Source organism: Limulus polyphemus, unplaced genomic scaffold (genome assembly GCF_000517525.1).
Source record: "Limulus polyphemus unplaced genomic scaffold, Limulus_polyphemus-2.1.2 Scaffold454, whole genome shotgun sequence".
Lineage (NCBI taxonomy): Eukaryota > Metazoa > Arthropoda > Merostomata > Xiphosura > Limulidae > Limulus > Limulus polyphemus.
In genome coordinates, this window is record NW_013666064.1 from 28,481 (window position 1) to 49,953 (window position 21,473).

The following is a 21,473-nucleotide window of genomic DNA, read 5'->3' on the forward strand; positions in this document are numbered from 1 at the left end:
TAAAAATTATGCGTAAGCTTTCAGGCTGATAACAGCTCTTCTTCAAAGGCATGTCTTTTATTATTATTATTATTTCTGCCTCTGATGAAAGTGTTATGAGCCTGAAAGTTTTTATTCCTTTGTTAATTCAGGTTGTTGATGACAATAATGGACATTGTGTGTGTGTGTGTGTGAATAAAAGAGCATACAGTTAAATTTTTGGTTTTAAAGATCTGTAAGGTATGAAGTTTGTCAGATCAATTGCAGTTGTAAAAAAAAAATCGGTGCTAATACAGCTAGGTTAAATTAGAATCTACTTTTAGTAACCTTGAGTGTCTTTGTGGGAATTGCTTTGCCTTTGGCACAACTGATTTGGCTGACTACTCAAATTTAAAGAATGTGAAACATTAGCAATTACAGAAAAGTAGATGAAGATTGTTTTTTCTATGAAAGTGAATAAACTCATTGGTTACATTTTTGTTTTTTAAATAATGGGTAGACATTTAATTTGATGTGGTGTAAACCAATAAAATAATTAGACAATTTATTTCAGTATTCTCCTGTAAAATATTGTAAGTTAGTCTTCTATAATTTAAAAAAATTATGGATTTTTTAAAACCTACTCCTTACTTTCTTTAAGCATGTAATAAGTCTGAGAGCAAGGTTTAAAAGTTGTTTGCTTATGCTATCACCAAGGTATTTAATACTTTTGTTGAAATCAAAGTCATTCATACACTGTTTTATTGGACTGAAAGATATGACTCTGTACTCACTGTAAATAGCTTTTCTTTTACAGAATGCAGTACTTTATAGCTATAACTATTAGATAGTGCCCATGCTTACACTAAAGTATGGAGCTTAATATGAATACAGAAATAAAATACAAATACAGAAACTAAATGTTAAAGTTTTTATATATTTATTATATTTTTTTTCAACAAAAGTAAAAATATAATGTGTGACACAGAGGCCTAATGCCTTCCTTGTTTGGCCTCAACTTACACTGTGAGCACCCTCTACTATGGACTGCAGTTTCGACTGTTCAAGGCTCGTCAGCACAGCTTGGGTTACCAAATCAAATATATACAGTTAGGCCTTTTATAATGGTGGATTTGTATATAATAGAGGATGAGGCTAATCAAGGAAAGCATTAAGCCTCTACATCACAGATTACATTTCCAATTTTACCTTTGGTGAAAAGATATCTGTAATTATATATGTATTCATTAAACATTTGTTCCACGGCATAATATTTAATTATAAATTAGGCATAATACCGTAATATTATTCACTCACTTAAATTAATTTAGGTTACTATATGACGAGTTAAAAAGCACTCAAAATATTAAAGGTGTTCTTTTTAGATATAACTTTCTTTGTATTTTACAGACACATGTATACTTGTTTCTCATATAAACATTTATCATTGTGTTTTTGTTAGCCTTGCTGTATTGTTTTTACACTTACGAGTGTTTAAAGGTAGTAGGTTGACTTGATTCTACTTTATTGGCCCCTAACAGCACAGCTCTTGTCTTTCTTGTATTGTGACTTTCAATTGCCAGGAAGTAGATTATAAATCATTCAAATGCTCATTTGCTCTACTCACTCGAGCCAAGATTTATCATTCTCTGCAGTGTCTAAGTTTTTTCTGGGACCTGATATTGCATTTATGGTGATATTTTTGTCCATCAGTTGGAGAACACTTTCAGTTTTGCTATTCCATCCTAATAAATTACTTATGAATTATGTTTTCTCTTCTTCTGTGCTTGAGAAAGAGAATGTTTTGCCATCCATATTTGTCTGCCATACATGTATATCAAGACTGCAAGTTTCAATTACATGATTCATATTCTCTCTTCTTTAAATTTAAATTTTTTCTGTCCTTCAGCTTATATATGAAGTTTTATGTCAACAGCTTGACCTTTCCTTTCTTTGGCTTTGTCCCAATGCATATTTGTTTTTCTTTTTGTGAGTGTGTGTACATATTGTATCTAGTTGCTGGAATACACGCTACTTGAAACTTTTTTATTTTTATATTCTATTATAATACTCGGGTAAATTTATAATTGACAGATAAGTTGAGAATTATCCCCGAAATGCATATTTTAGGAAATATACAGTAGAAATAATTTTTAACTCGGGGAGTAGAGGAAAGATCTAACAAGCATAAATGAACAAATAAAAAAAATATATGTATTCACAATTATTGCATAAGTCTTGTCCTACTGGTCAGCTTACATACATTTGCTAGTTCTTATTAGCTGCCATGGGAGATGCTTTCTATACTCAGTCCAGACAGGACAAGACTAGAAAAATTACATTTCAGTGGTACAGGGCAAAGTCAATAGGAATTAAGATTTACCATCAAAATTCACACAAAACCAGTGCTGCATAGGTCACTGACTATTCAAAACAAGTATAGAAGAGAAAAGTCTCTAACTTGTATCAAATTGTAAATATTTTTATGCCACCCCATTAAGATGAACTTGCTTCTCCCCAGGGGAGTGAGACACAGGATCAGAATAATATGAGTCTGGAGCCATTGGGATATGCAAGCTTTATATGAGTAAAAGAATTAATACATGTTTACAGACTTTCAACATTTGGTTATCGAGAATGTTTTAGTACATGCATGAATGCCTGAATAAATATTTATTATAAACTAGTTATGAAATAGTAAAATTCATGACCATGTTAGCCATTACACATTAACAGGCTCATGCTGATTTGGATACTGGTGGACTTAGTTTGGTAGTTCTTCACAAGTCTCCATAGTTTCTTCTGGTGTGCTTTGGGTTGTTATGTCACTTTTTAATTCAGTCTTGTTTTTCTCAGTTGTCTGGTCAAAAGACATTTCACCTGCAGAAATAACACTTTGTTATAAGGTGTATAACTTTGCAAGCCAAAACTGTAATGACCTAACTTTGTTTTTAATAGTTTGCCTTCAACTTTTCTGATAACACCTGTTTTATTTTCTTATCCTTTAAACCATTTTAAGGTAAACAATCTGTATTTGAAAGTCTGTCTTTCTCTTGGCCAAATCAATATATATTTTTTTAATCTGTGTTGGAATTTTATCATGAAGTATTCATGTTACAGATATATACATCCAGTTATAAACTTGTGTCCATTTTAATTCCTTTCTTCAGATCTTCTTTTCTTTCCTTCTTCTAGAACTAGACATGCTTTTGTGCTTAGTATGCCTGTACTATGAAATTAGTGGCTCATTGTTTATTTCCATGGGTTCATTATAAGAGTGATGATCAAACCCAACTTTTCAGTTAGACAAAAATTGCCCAAACTCTGTTATTGGGTGCTGTTGACTATCTGCCTCCCCTCTTAGAGAGGGCTATGCACACATATCCATTCTGTAACTCTGTGCAAAAATTATATATATGTGTATGTATATATATATATATTAATTGTGTGTCTTCCACTCAGGAAGCAGGTTTTTCCTCCTTCACTCTAGTAACTTTGGTTTTGCCTTTTCCCGAACTAAGTGAAAATGTGCTGGAAGTGGTATAACAGATTGAACATTGCCCTACTGACCACTTCTGCTCTTCAGTTTTGTAGTTTTATTATTACATGTATTATTCTCTTTGTTGATAATGTACCTTTGTGTAGATAACAGTGTTATTTCTGCTATTAAGATGAATGATTGAAATTAATAATATAGTAGAAATATGCCTACAGTATAATCATGTGCATTCCATTGTTAAGTGTTATACATTTCTCCAGGTGAAGTTTATATTATAAGGTTTTGATTATGATTTGAAAATGAGCTGAACCATACATGAATGAAACTTAATCAGTGCATATTGAATTATAAATCATGCCTGTTCTGATACTGACCAAAAGCTTGATTCCACATGTAACCCTGTTGGTTGCCTTCATTATAACCAGTTATCTTGTGTTTGTTGTAAGACAACTATTGGAAGTTGGGTGCCTGATTATAATAAAGCTCATAGAAAAATTATAAACACTTCTACCTCCAATAAGTTGGTAATATTTTCTGTGTAAGCTGTAGATTTTTAAGTTAAATTATACTGCCCTTAATTATTCTCTAAATTGTGTTCTTAAACAGAACATAAAGATATTCTTATATTAAAGTATATTACCTGTGTCATTGATAACTGAATCTATGCTACTGTTATTTGTGTGTGATATAAACAACAGTTCAGATGTTGAAATCAAAAGGTCATGTAATATTCAGGAGGTTAATTTTATTATATTATACATGTCTAATTTGTAATTATGTGTCTGTTTACATATTTTCAGCCAGTAATTGATTTATTTAATGTTTTATTAATAAATGTTTTATTTTGATACATAAGTTGTTTGGGTTTTTTCATCTAAAAAAAAGTGATAATTGTTTGAAGACCTAATACATGTGTTTACCTGATTATAGAGTGAACCTACCATGTCTTATGTTCTGTGTTTGTCAGGGATTACAAGAGTAAGAGTATATCCATAATCTATAGATTGTAGTTTTTTAGCTCAAATTTCTAAAGAAGCTTGTACGTTATCCATTGTTGTTGTATGGTTTGTATGTCCACAATATTGTTTTTTTCTGATTTATCCTGCTAGTTTGAAATTTGTTACAAGAAAAACTTTCCAGGTTCAAATTTAGCTTACAGATGTCATGGATCAGATCTTAAGAAATATGACTTCAGCAACCTAAGTATCTGTAATTTTGTTATTTTTCTCAGTAATTATTGGAAACTAATTTCAATTAATAAATTAGTGTATGTGACACTAATCAATGTTATCATTTCTCATAGGTAACCCATTAAATTCCCCAGCTCTTGTCAACATATCTTGGTTACTTGTCATAATATTTTCCAAATCAAGTACCTACTTAAGCTAGTGTTCTTAGTTAAGGATAAATAAATTTGTATCTGTACTAAAAAATTTTTTATCTTATTTAACATTTTTGATGTCTGTTCACTGGACTACTAGCTTAGTGTTAGTGTTTTTATAGCAGGGTCAGAAATGGATGAACTTCCACCTGGAATTGGCCAATATGATGACTTTCACACCATCGACTGGCAGCGAGACATAGCTCGGGACCGAATGAGGCATCGGTACATAATCAAGAAACGAACAGAAGGTATATGGGATTTCGTCAGAGGTATTCATGATGCCTGGTCTGGTTGGTTGTGTGTTTTACTTGTTGGTGTTGCAGCAGGTGAGTGAAATTGTGACAAACATAATTTGTCCATATATATATATACTTATTTAATTCTAGGAGATTTGGGATCGTCAGTTTGATGCACCTGTTGTATGGTTTATTACATTGCAAAAACATTACTGGGTGAAATAGTTTGAAATTACAGAATTTTTTTCTAAAAATAATGTAGCTTCTGAAAATCAAATATCTTATTTTATATATAATATTTTTGTGAATTGGCAATTTCAAAATTGTGGAAAGATATTATTGTGATATTTTTTTAAGATGCTATTAAAACTGTTTTACTTTGTTCTAGATTTTATTTACTGATTCTTATGTCTTCCTACATTCTTCTAAAACTTTCCTATAAAGTTTTTATTATATAAAAACTGTAAATTTTGTATTTGCTTAAAACATAATGCACACAGTTTTCCTGTGTGTATTGACAGTGGCAAGTAATAAAAATAAGTTTTTTTACCATATCAAAATTATAATCAAGCCAACCCTCACCAGCACACCTGAGGTCCACATTGACTCCAACGAATTTCTCAGTTGTATATCTTTTTACATAATCATTACAAATTTATATCAATTCACATAATTGTCAAGCAGAAACCTTGGATCAATATGACACTATTGTTTTCAAAACAGGCAGGTGGAGTACACAGCTATAATCTACTATTTATCTGGGATCCATGTGGACCTCATACTATCACTGACCATCACTGTACATACATATTGCCGTATAGCATACCAAACAAATTTCTAAAAGGCTGTTGTAGAGGATAATCCATCAAAGTAGTACATAAAAACATAAATGATGGTTTCATATCTTCCAGGATATTCTTCAGTTTCTAAAATAAGGCTCTCTGTAACAAGATCTACTAAACAATGTAAAACTTCCTGCATTTTTTTACCTTAGAGCTTTATATATGTTTTAAACTCCCTCTGTGTGTTAAGCTGTGTAACATTTAATGTGGTTTTAAATTTATTAGTAAAATAATTTTAATAAAATGATCTCCTGTTCTTTTCACAAGAATACCAAAATGGAAATATTTGTAAAAAACTTTCTTATAAAGTGTGATATTTTTCTATAATACATTTATTCATGTGTTTGTTAACAGGTAATGGGCTTTTATTTGCATTTTTTACCTGAGATTTATGTAAATTATTCTTAAATGTAAGTTTTCTGTTTTTCCAACATACAATTTCTTACAACAAATACAGAATAATACATAAATCACATGTGAATTACAAGTAAATCTAGAGTTTATGAAAAATATTTTCTGCCCAGTAAATGTATGTAATATAATCTTTTCCTACAAATATAAAAGTTTGGTATATTGCAGGGAAAAATACCTTCATCAGACTCCTATGCTTTGTTTTTCTGATTTAAGATAGCATATAAACTTTTGGGTTGTCTTCCTGATAATATGATTTATTTTCAAACTTACCTTTTAAAGTTTTATCATTTTGGATATCATTAATATTAATTTTAACTCCAGGGTAATATATTATTGTGAAAGAAATAATTTGTTCTTCTTTTATGTTATCTTTATGATTATTGTTAATTTCCTTTTTAATCTTAGCTAACGTAAAACCTCTTTCTCTTACATTTTCTGGATAATGACACTTCCTAAGGTAAGATTTTAATTCTATTAATGTTTGTTGTTGAACTTCTGGGTTAGAAAAAATACTTTGAACTAGGCAAAGTGGAATATTTAATTTGGTATTTATAGGACAGTTACAATAGAAATCTCATGTATAATTCATGTATTAAAAAATGATAAGCCTGAATTCCTCATTTCAAAAGTAAACTTTATGTTAGGGTTGATTTGATTCAAGTTTTCAAAAAGTATTCCAAAATCAAGGGATCTATTCCATAATAGAAAACTATCATCTAGAAACCTTTTTCCAATTTTGCTTCAAGTAATCAATATAACTATCTTCCAAGTAGTATAATAATCTATTGGACATTTGAATTTCAAAATATTCCATCACTAAAATGGCATAAGATGGAACCACTTTTGTTCCCAGTAATGTTCCAGATATTTGTTAATATACATTGCCTTTATAAACAAAGTAACAATTACCTAAAATAAGATTTAAAAATTTAAATATCACTTCTTTATTAAAAGGTGGATGTAATAAATCTGGCTATCTATCTAAATAATATTCATTAGCTTTTATATACAATATTCATATTTGATACTTGGATAAATAAAAACTACATGTAATGATATTAAACTAATATTTTTTACAATTTTCTCTTGTAAAATAAAACCTTGTACCTTGGATGCAAATGGTTTTAGAATTATGTCCATACTAGACCTCAATGGTTTAATCACCATGTTTATTCCACTTATAATTGGTCTTCCAGAGATTTTTTGTGGGTTCTTTATCCAAAGATATTCCACCTTCTTTTTTTCTAAAATTTCTTTATCTTTTTTACTTTTATAAATTTTGGGTAATAAACAAAATATTCCTAATTTATGATTACTCAACAAATAATTGTTTTCTTTTAAATTCTTTTATACATTCTTTAATTTTTCCTTTTACTTTAGTTACAAATCTTGGAACATATTTGGAGGACATATATTTATTAGTTTCTTTATCATTTAACTATTTTAAAACCATATTCCATGATAACAAAAACTATCACTTTTTGTATGAAAACCTCTTCCATATTTTTATTTTGTTAATGCATTTCTTTCTTTTATTGAAACACTCTCTTTAATCTGAAGAATCTTATAACACACATATTCTAGACAACTACAAATTATATCATGTTATAAATTCCTTCCTTTTGAAAGGAAAAATTACAAAATTACTTTTTATTTGTTTCAAGGATCTATCATTATCACTTTTATTCTTAAAAATTCTGTTAATCTTAATTTCCTATTAAATTCATGTATATTATCTTTAATTTTAAATTAATATGGTTTAGATTTAATATGGGAATAAGTAATCAGAGAATTTAAGTTTACGTGAGGTAAGCACTTAAGTAGAGCACTTTTACAGGATTCACCAAGTACAATGTTAATAAAGTTCAAAATCTCCTTGTTACTGCCTATACTGTTGGTATTTTTATCTGGAATTAATTTATTCACTTTAACATTTTGCTTGTGTTTCAGATGGGTTGCAGTTTTGGTGTTAAAGTTGTTAATCAGGTTAAGAAGATGGTTGTAGTTGATCCATGATATGTTATTTTTTAGTTCATGTTGAGTGGTAGACTGTTTCTTTTGTCTGAATTTAACTTCAGTTCTCCTTCCAAAAGATGACATTAACATGAGAAATAGGCAAGAGATTTCTGCAAATAACAGTTTGTAGTTTTACAGTAGAGGAATTTGGTTATTTTTAACTTTAGTGATGTTATACCTAATGAACCCTGTAGAAGTGCCCCAGTTAAGGGGCTAAAGTTTTGCGTACATCCCCAAATTTAAATTCTCTGATTACCTGTTCCCCTTTGAGTACATTTGGTTTATTATTTGGGGTAAAGTTAAGTCCTCTGTTTAAAAGTTCCATTTCCCCCTCCTAAGAAAGATTGTAAACTCAAATTCCACATTTTCAAGGCCTTTACTCAGGAAAATGTTTTTCTTTATTTATCTTCTATTATTATTTTATACATATATATATGTATTTACTTTCATTTATCAAGTTCCCATTTTTTACCTGTCTTTTTCTTCTGTTGCTATTGTCTTTTCTTGTATTAGACTTCCATCTCCTTTCATTTTCATTATCTTCATATTTTCCAAAAGCTAAAATGTCATTCTTCTCATGTTTTCTTTGGTTTTTATTGATTTTATTCCTTCTATTTTCTTCTTCAAATTCCCTTGATTTCTTTGAATGTTTGAAATTATGCACTCTTCCTCTTTCTTTAAGGTAAAAAAACACAAGAAGTTTTACATTGTTTAGTAGGTCTTGTTAGAGAGAGCCATATTTTAGAAACTGAAGAGTAATCTGGAAGATAGAAAACTGGTATTTATGCTTTTATGTGTATGTGTTTTTAAATATTTGTTTTAAATAAGCAGTAATAGTTTTTCAAGATGTTTTTTATATTGTTTCATTTTCATACGTACACACGTGCACACACACACACACGCACGTATATATATACTTGAAACTTTTCATACTTAATGAAACTCCATAATTACAAAATTGAGGAAGAACAAGACCATTGTATGTTTCACAAATACATCATTTGTTCATGACCATGGTTTTGCCAGTAAAGGCATCATCAGGTACAGACTAAAATGTTTTAAAACAGGTTTATATATGTTTAAACAGAGAACTGGAAGTGGCCTTGACATTCACCTTGAGACAAGTGGGGTAAAAAGTGGGAAGAGGAGCTTAAGCTGGTTTGGTCATTTAGAACTTTTCTGGATTTGTTTTGAGATGTTTTAATGGTGAATCTGATTTTGTAACAAACAATATGTTCTGTAAAGCCATTCAAACTTCTTCCGAAAACTATTCTAAAAATGGAAATGATGAGGACAAGCTGATAAAATCAATAAAATCTAAAATTATCATGGTAAAACCAATGATTTCCTTGATTCTAACAGTTTCACACTCCTAAACATATACCCCACCAAAACCTTTAACAACAATGTTAAATCTTTGTTGAAAAACAGCAAAAGCCTATTTAATGTACTCCAAGCTAAGTCATTAAGCATTATGAACCCTAAACCACCATGTCTGTATGGACTTCTTAAACTACACAAAACAAATATTTCTATCAGACCTGTTGTTTCCCATACTAATGCTCTTGCTTACAAACTAGCACAGAAAGTTCAAAATATTTTCTAAAATCTAACTGGTTTTAAATCTAAGTTTGGTATAAAAATTCTCTGGAGCTTGTAAAAAAAAAAAAATGTAGAGATACCAAATAATGCTCAGATTGTTTCCTTTGATATTTGCAGTCTTTTTACAAGTACACCTGCTAATGAATGTAAATGAATTAAAGTGATTTAATGGATAAAGAAAAAGTAAACCCTGTTCAAGTCCAGGAATTAAAAACAATAGTAACCACTTGCTTAGATCAGAACTACTTCAAATTTAATGGCCAAATATATAAATGGAATGACAGGTTATATGTGGATTCCACTCCTCTCTCCTTTGCTTGCAGAAGTTTTTATGGATAATTTAAAGAAGAAATTGTTTACTGATGAAAATAATACAAAACATGTTAAATATTGGTACAGATATTTTGATGATGTGATTTGTTCTGGACAGGATCCAAACGTCAACTCAACAGTTTTATAGCTTTTCTAAGTTCACAAATTTATTAGATTTACCATGGAATTTGGTGAAAATGGGACATGAATTTTTTGGACTTAAATATTAACATAAATAACAGCATACATTCTTTCAAGATCTTCAGAAAACTGACTTGTAGTGACACCATCATACATTCTTCTTCAAGAAATCCAATATCTCACAAACTTGCTGTGTTCCATAGTTTCTTGCACAGGCTTATCACTGTACCTTTGTCATCTGAAGATTATGAAACTTAATTTAAAACTATAAATAAAATTACTGTTAACAATGGTTATACAACAAAGTTAGTTAAAACATTGTTGTTTACAAAATTGAAAAGCCATAAATTTAAAATCAACATACCCATATACTGTACCAAACAAAAAGAAATGGTTTAAGATGATCTACATTGTAAAACTTTGTCACAAAATATATAACACACTGAACAAAGAAATCTACAGACCGGCCTACTACTGTAAAAACAACCTAGAAAAAATGTTGTGCAACAACAAAGACAGAATCAAAAAGTACAGCAACAGTGGTGTATAACAGTTAACGTGTCAAGAATGCAAAAGTGTATACATAGGTAAAACAGGACGTTCCATAGAAACAAGAATTGTAGAACATTCTAGAAGCTGGAAATTAAGAAAAATGGGTCAACCCTTGCATCACACATTATTAAAACTAAACACCAATTTGATTAAAAAAAAACTAAAATTTTACATATCTGTGAAAAAAGGTAAAAAACTAGATAGCCTGGGAATTTTAGAAATAAGTAAAAGTCTTAAAAAGAAATTCAGAAAAATTTCTAAACAACCAAACCAACTTAAACTCCTCCCCACTTTTTACCTCATTAGTTTCTAGGTGAATCTCAAGGCCACTTCCAGTTCTTTGTTTAAACATAAATATTCCTGGTACAAAACATTTTAGTATGTGAATGATGATGCCTCTACTGGTGAAACCAATTTTATGTATTATGTATGTATGTGTATATATATTATTTGTCCATTTAAACAGTTACTTAGGCCAAAATGGCCTAATGCAAGCAAAGCATAACAAAACAGCAAAATGATTAACTAAGCCTACCTCATCTTGTTTCTCCCAAAAAAATATTCCCTTTCATACTTAAACATCATAATTCAAATAAAGTGTGAAATTACAAAGCAAGCTTTAGAAAAAATTAGGATTATAATTTTAGCAGAAGTTGTTGTTCACAAACACCTTTATTCTAACAACATTTCACAAATCTTAATCTGTTATCACATTGTTCTGACCTCCATATAAATCTCTGTTTAACTGAAAACCTTATCAGCTTTTACAATTCAAGAAAGTCACAGGCACTAATGATTTCATTAGAAATGAGCTGAAAGTAATGCAAAATATAAAAAAAATCATTTATGTGAAATTGTTTGTCGTATGTCCTGAATTTAGTTTTCCTCCTTCAGTCAGCATTGAAAACTTTAGAAAATAATAAAAGCAAAATATGGGATTTTTTTCAATTTTTGGTATAAAAAATTTTAGTTGAATGATTTTTAAATCTGAAGTTTAATTTTCTTCTTCAATGATGCAATTTTGTTCTTGAGGTGTATTGCACCCAACTGGGTATGAAATAGTTGAGTAACTTTCGATTTTAAGTAATTTATCTAAGAAATTGTTTTTGTAGAAACTTATATGTAATGATAAATAAAAAATAAAAACATAATGTAAAAAGAATGTTTATTATTTTTACTTTTTAAAGGGGTTTATGTTTATAGGATGTAAAAAGTTGATTCATAAACATTTTAACTTTATTAAGTATAGGGAATGAGGAAGAACATTTCATAATGGAATGATTGTGTGCAGTTTTGGAATCACACAATGTTTGGACAGTTGTTCTCCAATTGAGTTGAAAATATTAAATTTCTCATCAAATTATAAATCTAGCTTGCTTGCACAGTATTGGATTTCAAGAGAAACAGATATACTGCATTTGTATAAATGCACAAAAGTAATCAGAAAACTGTTTGAAAGAAATAATAGATGATTAGCTTTTAAGTTTCCTGAAACAGTATGTGCATTTTTCCTTTGATAATTATATTTCATCCACATCCAAAGCACGTTCTATTCTCCCTTTTTTCTTCTTTGTACCTATCCAGTTGACTTTCCTGATTGTTGTCTGTAGTTGTTTTCCTTGGATTTTTGTTTACCTGTCCTTTTAAATTCTCTGAATATGAACTTTTATGGTTTCTGCCTGAATTTTTTGTTTTATTATTATTTTATTGTTTTATGGTTCTTGAACACTTCATCATCTATTCTTACTTTGAATTGAGTTTATTAAGCTGAATTTTGTATCTTGCAAGTTTACCACAATTATCCTAGTGAATATTATGGACAGTTTGCCTTTCCTCTAATTGTGGTTCTGTTCTGGCAATAGAACCTATAGCTCTCTCTGTTCTTCTGGCGAGTTAGATTTTATTTTAAATGCATGCTAAGCATGTGTGTTTTCTGTTTCCCTGAACCTTTCAGTGTTCCAAATGAGGGTTTTCTTCAAGCATTTCTGAATTGTAAGAGACTAATCAGCTTGCTGAAGTCATGGTTGTATTTGCTTTATACCTCAAGGGCATGGCAGATATGATGCTATTTTATTGCATACTCTTTTTTTTCATCTTTTTTGGTTTGTTTGTTTGTTCTTCCTTTCATTTTAGTGCATGAAGGTTTGTTGGAAGAATATTGCAAGACTTTCCTTTTCTCCCAGTATATATAATCTGTTCTGGTCATTTTATTCTCTGAATTAAACTATTTCTACAAAGCTTTTTTGGCTATTTCATATGAACAACCTGCAAGAGGACTGCTTTCTTTGAAGTGTATTTATTTTGCTTCCTAAGTGAATAAGTAAAATCTTTAGGCCTGAAAAGTCTTGTATAGTTAGTATTTTATATCTTTCTATCAATTTATAATTATGTTAAAGATAAATGATGAAGAATCAGCATAAACAATTGCTTTTTCAGTTATTTTACTTTTCCTGATACCAGTATCCTTATATATGTTCCACCATCCTTGTGATGCACTTCCTTATAAACTCATGGTATTCAAATTACATTACTCTTCAAGTTGCATCACGTTTACTTAGGCACTTGTACATGCATAAGTATTACAGAATGCCAAAAAAATTAATCTTTTTCTTAAACACGTAATTCACTAACAAGTTTAGTTATCTAATATACATATAAGTAACTCATAAGAGACCAAGGGGAGGTTTTTAGAACTTTCTACCTGTCATTCCTTTTAGGTATTTATTTTTAATAAGTTTAATATATTTTGCATTGTTTATATTTTCTACAGTAGTTCATAATTTTGTAAGTAAAATTTTTGTGACTATATAAATTCTGTTTGAAATATCTATAAATGATTTTTACTTATGTTAAGAAATAATAATAATACTTTCAATAGTAGCAGGGATTGAAATATTATGTTCCTGCATTCCAGAGGAATTTAACTTTGCTTGAGGAATTTCATATTTTTAGTTGACTTTCCCAATCAGGAATGCATGGTCCAACTGTATTCCTTTAGTTATGACCAATGAAAGTGAACATATTGCATAGATTAAATAAAAAAAAACAATTTATGAGGAAATGCAGCTTTACACAAGAGAATGTAATCTTCATGATAGCTTTCCCTGGAGTGAATATAATTTTATTTCATTATTTCTGTCCTTGAGTTGTCCTGAATAGGTAAACAAAAATCTTCTACAAGTACTTAAGCACAGAACTGATATAGTTACAAGAATACACACTTTGAAAAATAAAATTAGTAATTATACGATATCCATGTATTATTACATGTTTCTTAAAAAAGATTAGATCTTCCCATTGTTAAATAGTGTTTAAGGGTATATTGGTTTTTCACTGCCATGTCTATACATAAACAACTCTCCCAGCACTGGATTTATGTTTAGATATGCAATATAAAACAAATAGACACATTTTAATATTTCAATACTTATCTTAAACTTGAAACTAGTAAACTTTGGAAAGTTTGAAGGGGAATACCCTTTCCTTATGGTGTTACAAAATTCCAAACTTGCATGACAGTGCTGTGTGTGCTAGTGGCATTCAAAGAATTAAACTTAACATTTCTGACTAGTATTTAAGTTCACTTGCACATTGTTTTTACATTTGACACAGCAAAAATGTAGAGTAGCTTTAGCTGTATCAACATGCATATGCAGTCAAAGTTTAACTATTATATGCATTCTCATCAAACAAGTCATGATTCTCCATACCTAGAAACCATTTGGAGGTTTATCTCAGAATTGTTTATTAAGAAGTGGATACTAAAAAACAAAGCAAGAGCTTGGCAAGTTCATAAATTAAGTACCTGCAACATCTGAATATAAACCCACATAAGTCTACAAGTACAGTATTTTTTTTGTGATGTTAATATATTTCACTAATTAAGAAAATATAAAATATAATTTTATGAGGTGTTACAAAATGACTGTTCTTCTCTATTTTTATCACTTGGTAATAAATAAAAAATTAACTGCAGCATTACTCCTTTGATTTGATTTCACAGGGGCAGTTGCTGGTGTTATAGACATTGGAACACAGTGGATGAAAGACCTGAAAGAAGGAGTCTGCCCACAAGCTTTCTGGCTCAACCAAGAACAATGTTGCTGGTCTTCAAATGATACCTTTAATGAAGGTGACCACTGTGCTCAGGTTGGGTATTTTTTTTTTTCAGTATTTTAATTTATATATATATAAGTGCAAACCTTTTTTCAGGGCTTAATAAAGATAACTTAAATTTGCCAGGTATTCTTGGAAAAACTGGTTTCCTCTTAAAGATGCTCTTATTATTAAACTTAATTCATGCTTGGTATAAATACTGCATTTATAGTCTATTGGGCAATTTATAAAAGTGAAAATTAAAATTACTATGAAAAAAATTAAAAGAAATTCAAGTTACTGTAGTATGGGATTCTTTACCCACACTCTTTGAAATTCAACAATGTTTATATAAAATCTGTGAAGAAAGTTTGAAAGCTCTGATACACACAGCTTTACATACAATCCCAGTTGTACATGTGCATGTAAAAGTGCATTGTCTGTCATGGTTATTTATGTCTGTTGATTTACAATATCGTAAGTTAACTATTGACATTTGTTACTATAAAAGGGAAGAAGGAACAAAGCAAGTTTCATTATTTGTATTATAATACTACAATGTATCTCTATAGAAATACATTTATAGAGTTTGAGTTATTCAAAGTTAAGCAGCATTGACATAGTAGAGTTGGAATATTTTATTGACAACTTCATATAGTTTTTTGGTTAGAATTAATTTCAAACTTTTTATGGGGGGGGGGGATGGAGGCTTCTTCAGGATCAAGAATGTTTCAACACAAATATCAAAACATTCACAAGCCATCCTAAGAAACTCCCATCCTACTGCATGTGTGATTTTACGTATATTTGGTTTAATCTTTAATCACGATATAGCCAAACTATTGTATGTGTTATTTCTGTCTCCTTGTCAGATTTCTTAGCAAAGATAATTTTCAAATGTGAAATTCTTAGCATGATAATAAGTTAGAACACAAAAATGCAAAACCCTGTAAATCAAGCACTTTCAAAATGTGGACCTGTCTTCATCAAGTCCACCTATTGAAAAGTGCTTGAGCTATAGGGTTTTATATTTTTGTTTTAAATTGATTTTTTGAACCTGTGTGTTTTCCTAACATCGTGAATATAACTAAGAAAATACATATTTCATGCATACATACATGTATTAGTATTATTCAAAATTACCAAAATAAACTGAATTACCTTACATATAAATATAATTATTTCAGAAAGAGAGTATTCTAGTGTGTGGTGGCTTGGTGCTAGTATAAAAAGTAACACAAGTTAAACAAGAATAAATACTCTATGAACACGTCATTTTTTATGTCCACAGATATTTAAAAACATTTCTATTTACCAAATAGAGATTCTTTGCTGAGCATGCAGTAGTTAGCTCAGTGAGAAGAATTTAAATCCTAATTTTACTTTACCAACTAGAATTAAGTTCAAAGGCATATGTTTTGTGTCCACTAAGAGTAATAATTTTAACCAGGTTCACCAGTGACAGTTTTAACATTGTTTTAGACTAATTACTTTTGTGCATTTTGTGACATCTTGACTATCACTTAAGCCATTGGTTATGGCTTGAAGAAATCAGACAATTGATATTGTCAGTAATATCCTCCAGTACAGATAGTATATGACTGAAAATAGAATTTGTGTTTATATCTGTGTTAAGGGAATAATGATAATTTCCAATATAAAATGCCTTTTGGAACAAATGTATATTAAGTACTATTTACTTTATTTCGACGTGTATGTAAACTTTTTAAGGTAAACTTCTTACGTATGGCACTGAAATGCTTTGATTAAGACTGAACTTTAATGTGCATCTGATACTTTACAATTTTAGGGCATTTCTTTTTGAAATAGATGGCTAATTTGTGTGACTTCAAAAAATTGATTTTAGATTTCATTTTTCTTTCTTTTTATCTTTCTAAAGCAATTTCTGAAATATTATCTAGATGTACCTTATAACACTAAATACATAGATCTTGTGATCATATTTTTTCTAATTTTCTATGTGTTCTTTTAAAATGTTTTGTTTAAGATAAAGTTAATATAGTTCATTCTTCATATGATACACAAACATTCATTAGAAATCTTGTGAATAACTTAGCTGTAAGTACAAGTGTAAATGATATCTTCAGAACAGCACAAAGTAGTTTTGTGTTTTTACATTTTTTTTTGCTTCCATATCAGCTACCCTCAACTAGTTGTTTTAAACATTTGTACAGCATATGACAATATGTATGTGGGGATTGAGACAATAAGATCTTTCTATATTTACTTATTTCAATAGCTGGAATCTGAAAATAGCTCACTTACAGAAGATAATGGCCACTCATATTTTTAAGAATTTTATTTTTATCCTCCAGGAATTATAAATTACATCTTAATTCTTTAATTGGCATTTTTTCTATTACTTTTCTTCATTTTCTGTGTGTGTGTGTGTGAGAAAGAGAATGAGTATTTGATAATGTGACAAAATATAACCATAAACAGTATTTTAAAATCATACCCTTAGATGATATTTAAGATCATCTCTGTTGTCTTAGTACAATAATGAATTATTATATATAGTAGAAATATCTGTATTAAAATGTGTAAAAGCAAGTTGTCACTTTCCACTTGGTCCTACCATGTAAAGTTGTTTATGATTGTATGGCTAATACATGAAAAGTTAAATAGCTGGTGTAAAATAGTTCACATAGATATTAATTTTATGAAATTCTTCAGCAATCTAACACACATTCCTCTCAATAAGGTCACAATAGAAGTCTTTTACATTCTCACGTATTAATGTCATTGAAAATCTGTAATTAGTCATAAGCAAACACTAATAGTAAAGGTAAAACTATTTAAATAGTGTTCTTTGTAAAATGTATGAAGAACTACAAAAAATACACCAGAAGAGAAATTTTAACTTATCTAGATGTTTGAAAAAAATCAATAATTTCAGATTTTTAGTTGATTTGTGTAAATACAGACTGAATAAGACTTCTGTTTTTGTTGGAAGTATTTCAGTGACAAAAATTATATAGTTCAACATGTTTGTTTAGTCATTGTATTACAAATTAATAAAACTGCATTAATATTAAATAAATAAGATAATGACATGTAGAATAATTTATTTTTTATCTATTATGGCTGAAAAAAGTACATGAACTCTTGCAAGTGAAAATTTTAAATTTATGCATTGTGCCGTTAACTGTATGATACATAAAAGCAAATATAATAAGAGCACAGAATCTTTTTCTCCTTTTTTCATTAGTTATTAAATTACATGTATCTGTATTATGTATAAAGCCAACGTAGTATTCTGTTGCATTGATGAATCTAAAATATACCAAGGTGTAATGGAGGAAAGTTTTGTGATCTATATTAACACCTACTAAGTGTGATTTAGTAAATATATCCTTCATGAAGAAAATGAAAAATTACATGGCAATATGTTTCAGAATAAAAAGCACATCCATAAATTTTGCTGTATTGGAGTATCACTGATATACAATGAAATTAATACTTGCATTTAGGCCTAATGCTGTGACCTTTAATAATATTATTAGGTTTTTCTGTTGAGTAATTAGAATTGAAATTTAAAGACCTAAAAATCATTAAGTAATGTAAAATTGAATCACTTTAGGCAAAATGGTGATACTTCATAGCAATGAAGATATTCATTCTATTACTAAAATTATTTGGTATTTTAATACTAATATTTTTGTTACCGAAGGAAAAAATCTGGATTCACATGGAGTTCATGTTTAATCTGTTCTAAAATAAATTGGTTATAACTTGTACTTTGTGGTATTTCAGTGTTTTGCATTTCTCATTCTTAGTAATGAATCTCTTTATTATGGCAATAGACACAGGGTTAACTTACCTGAACATTCAACTTAGATTTATATGAAGTTTCATATCTATGAATATACGTTTAACTATTGACTTAATTAACAACACTCCTCAATGGCAGCAGGAGCACAACCAGTGCACATTGAAATCTATGAATTTCAATCTTAGAGCAGAAAATGTGAATGAAACTTAGGTTCAAACTCAGTAACAAAAGATTATGTACAATAAACAGGCTATAAAGTACCCTTTATTTTATTTCTATTTATACTTGGGTTATGAAACGTGTATATAAGTTAATTCCTTGTTGACTAAAGTGGAACACAGAACACTTAACTTCAGGAATGTGTGTTTGTATAAGGCAACTTTTTGATTATACTAGTCAATGACAGGAATGTAAAACAGTTCATCTGCAGGCATGCCTGTATATTTAAAATTGCATAGAGATTAAGAAATATTTTAAAGTTTATGAGGAAATTCAATGTATGAAAACACTGATTTGATTTTCTTGGAATAATAAGAATGAAATTATAAAGATCAAGAAACATAGGATTATAATAATAATGAACAGGTAAGAGAGCTTCCTAAATTAATAATCTTTTAGTTAAAATATATTAATACTGAATCATTTTGTTTATTTAGTTTTGGATTTTCATACTTAAGTTGTTAGATTTCAAGTTTTCCTGATGATGATGTTGAAAAGTGAAGCAAAATATCTTCATTTTTTTAGTAATAGATAGTTGTGGTTTAAATGGTATACTACATTTATATGGTTAAATGTTCTCCATTTATAGATGGAAATCCATCAAAGTGGTTTTTGCATTTTATTGCTTATACTGTTCTAATCTTTATATGTCTTAACTTACAACCATTTTCATTTGTACAAGAAAAGGGTCAGAATTGGTTAATTCAGTGATATGTTTTTTATGTGCAACTGATGTTTTAAAACATTAATTGGGCATTCATATAAAAGATTGAGTGTTAGCATTTAAAAATGTAACTAGCCTTGTGCAATTGGTCCATCTGGCAACATGACAAGTTAACAAGTGATTTCTTTTTCCAAAGTCAAGTTAAATTTGATGTTGAAAGTTGTTCAAAATGGCTTAGAATGCATTTGATAATACATACAACTGACAGCCTTCAAACCCATGCTCCAATAGATTTGTTTCAGTCAAAATGATCATCAGACACTTTTGCCCATGCTTTTATTAATTGATTTAACCATTCATGAAAAACCACGACGATAGATAAAGTATAGGTGGAACTAAGTTTAAACTTGCGGGAATGTCAGTCTAATCATTTTGGTAAATGTTACCATGAAGTAAAAAATTTAACTGCTTCTAGTATGTTACTATCCATTGATGTAAAAAAATATATATACAAAATATAATGTGATCAAATTTATGATTTTTAGGTTAACACACTAAAAAATTTACACAAAAGTAAGTTTTTTATTCTTAGGATTAGGCAATTAGCAAAATTGAATACAATTCATAAGTATCAGTATTAATAAGAATTGGTGTGATTTGATTTTAAGCTTTGTCATTTTATGGCATTTACAATGTATTACAGTGTGATTTGAAACTGTTATCTTTCTTTTCATTCATTGAATATATTTGTAGATTTTTTCTTTTGTCATGTAGATCCATTAATTCTTTAAATTTCACAAATCATTCCAAACAGTTATATTTTTTTATTGGGAAACTATACTTTTATTTAAAATATCAACACTTGTTCTGTTAAAAAAAAAATGTGAATAAATACTCTTTATCTGTACTACTTAAAATTTAAATCTTAAAATAACATTATATTAGAAACTGGCATTACTTCAAGTCAATCATTTTTGCTCCTTAAAAGCTTTCAAAAGCTATTTTGATTTCAGATTTACATGTAATAAATAAATAAATTTGTTTTGGATTACTCCTCACATATGTTTTTGACTAACAAAGTAGTTTTCTATATAATTTTTTTTTTTCAGTGGTATACCTGGGCAGAACTTTTTGGACATTTTAGAGACGATGCGTGGGCCTTCATAATTTCTTATATTCTGTATGTGATGTGGAGCCTTGTGTTTGCTGGTCTAGCTGTATTACTTGTTAGAACCTTTGCACCATATGCTTGTGGTTCAGGTATTCCTGAGGTATTTATCTTGCTTTTTAAAATCTTTGCTTGTTATCTATACCTAGAATATCATAAGTACTTTAATTTTTTTTCTCAAGTTGATTCTGTATTTTTTATAGCATTTTTTTGTTATTTAAGAATAACTGAGAGTTATTTATGAGAATGCATTTTTCCACAAGAGATATACTGTACATGTATTTAGATTACCATTATCTATTTTAAACAATTGTTAATTTGAAAAGATTGTGGTGAATCTGAGTATATTTTGATAACATTGACAATTTTGATGATTTTTGAGATAATTTGGTAAAATGTATCTATCAGATATTGATAACTTGGAATGATTCTTCCCTTTTTTTATTGTGTGTAGTTTTACCACTTAAAGTTGAAAACAGTCAAATAAATAGCTGATATTTTTTTTCCATCATTAAAACAAAATTATTTTAAATTGGAAAGTAATTGAGAAAACAAAACAAAAGTCGTTCAGTGGT

At 29.1% G+C, this 21,473-nt stretch overlaps 1 protein-coding gene across 5 annotated transcripts in view; it reads left to right on the plus strand.

The window, feature by feature from the left end:
- The window catches only part of LOC106458383 (H(+)/Cl(-) exchange transporter 3-like), a 77,415-nt gene that overhangs the window by 23,887 nt on the left and 32,055 nt on the right, over positions 1–21,473 (plus strand). For 3 of the 5 annotated variants that reach the window (XM_022384568.1, XM_022384571.1, XM_022384569.1), the window contains 3 exons: positions 4,964–5,167; positions 14,960–15,105; positions 20,840–21,001. In XM_022384568.1, coding sequence (XP_022240276.1) covers positions 4,964–5,167; positions 14,960–15,105; positions 20,840–21,001 — 512 coding nt within the window. Of the gene's footprint in view, positions 1–4,960; positions 5,168–14,959; positions 15,106–20,839; positions 21,002–21,473 lie in introns of all 5 variants that reach the window. The other 2 variants (XM_013917890.2, XM_022384570.1) reach the window with 1 other exon arrangement.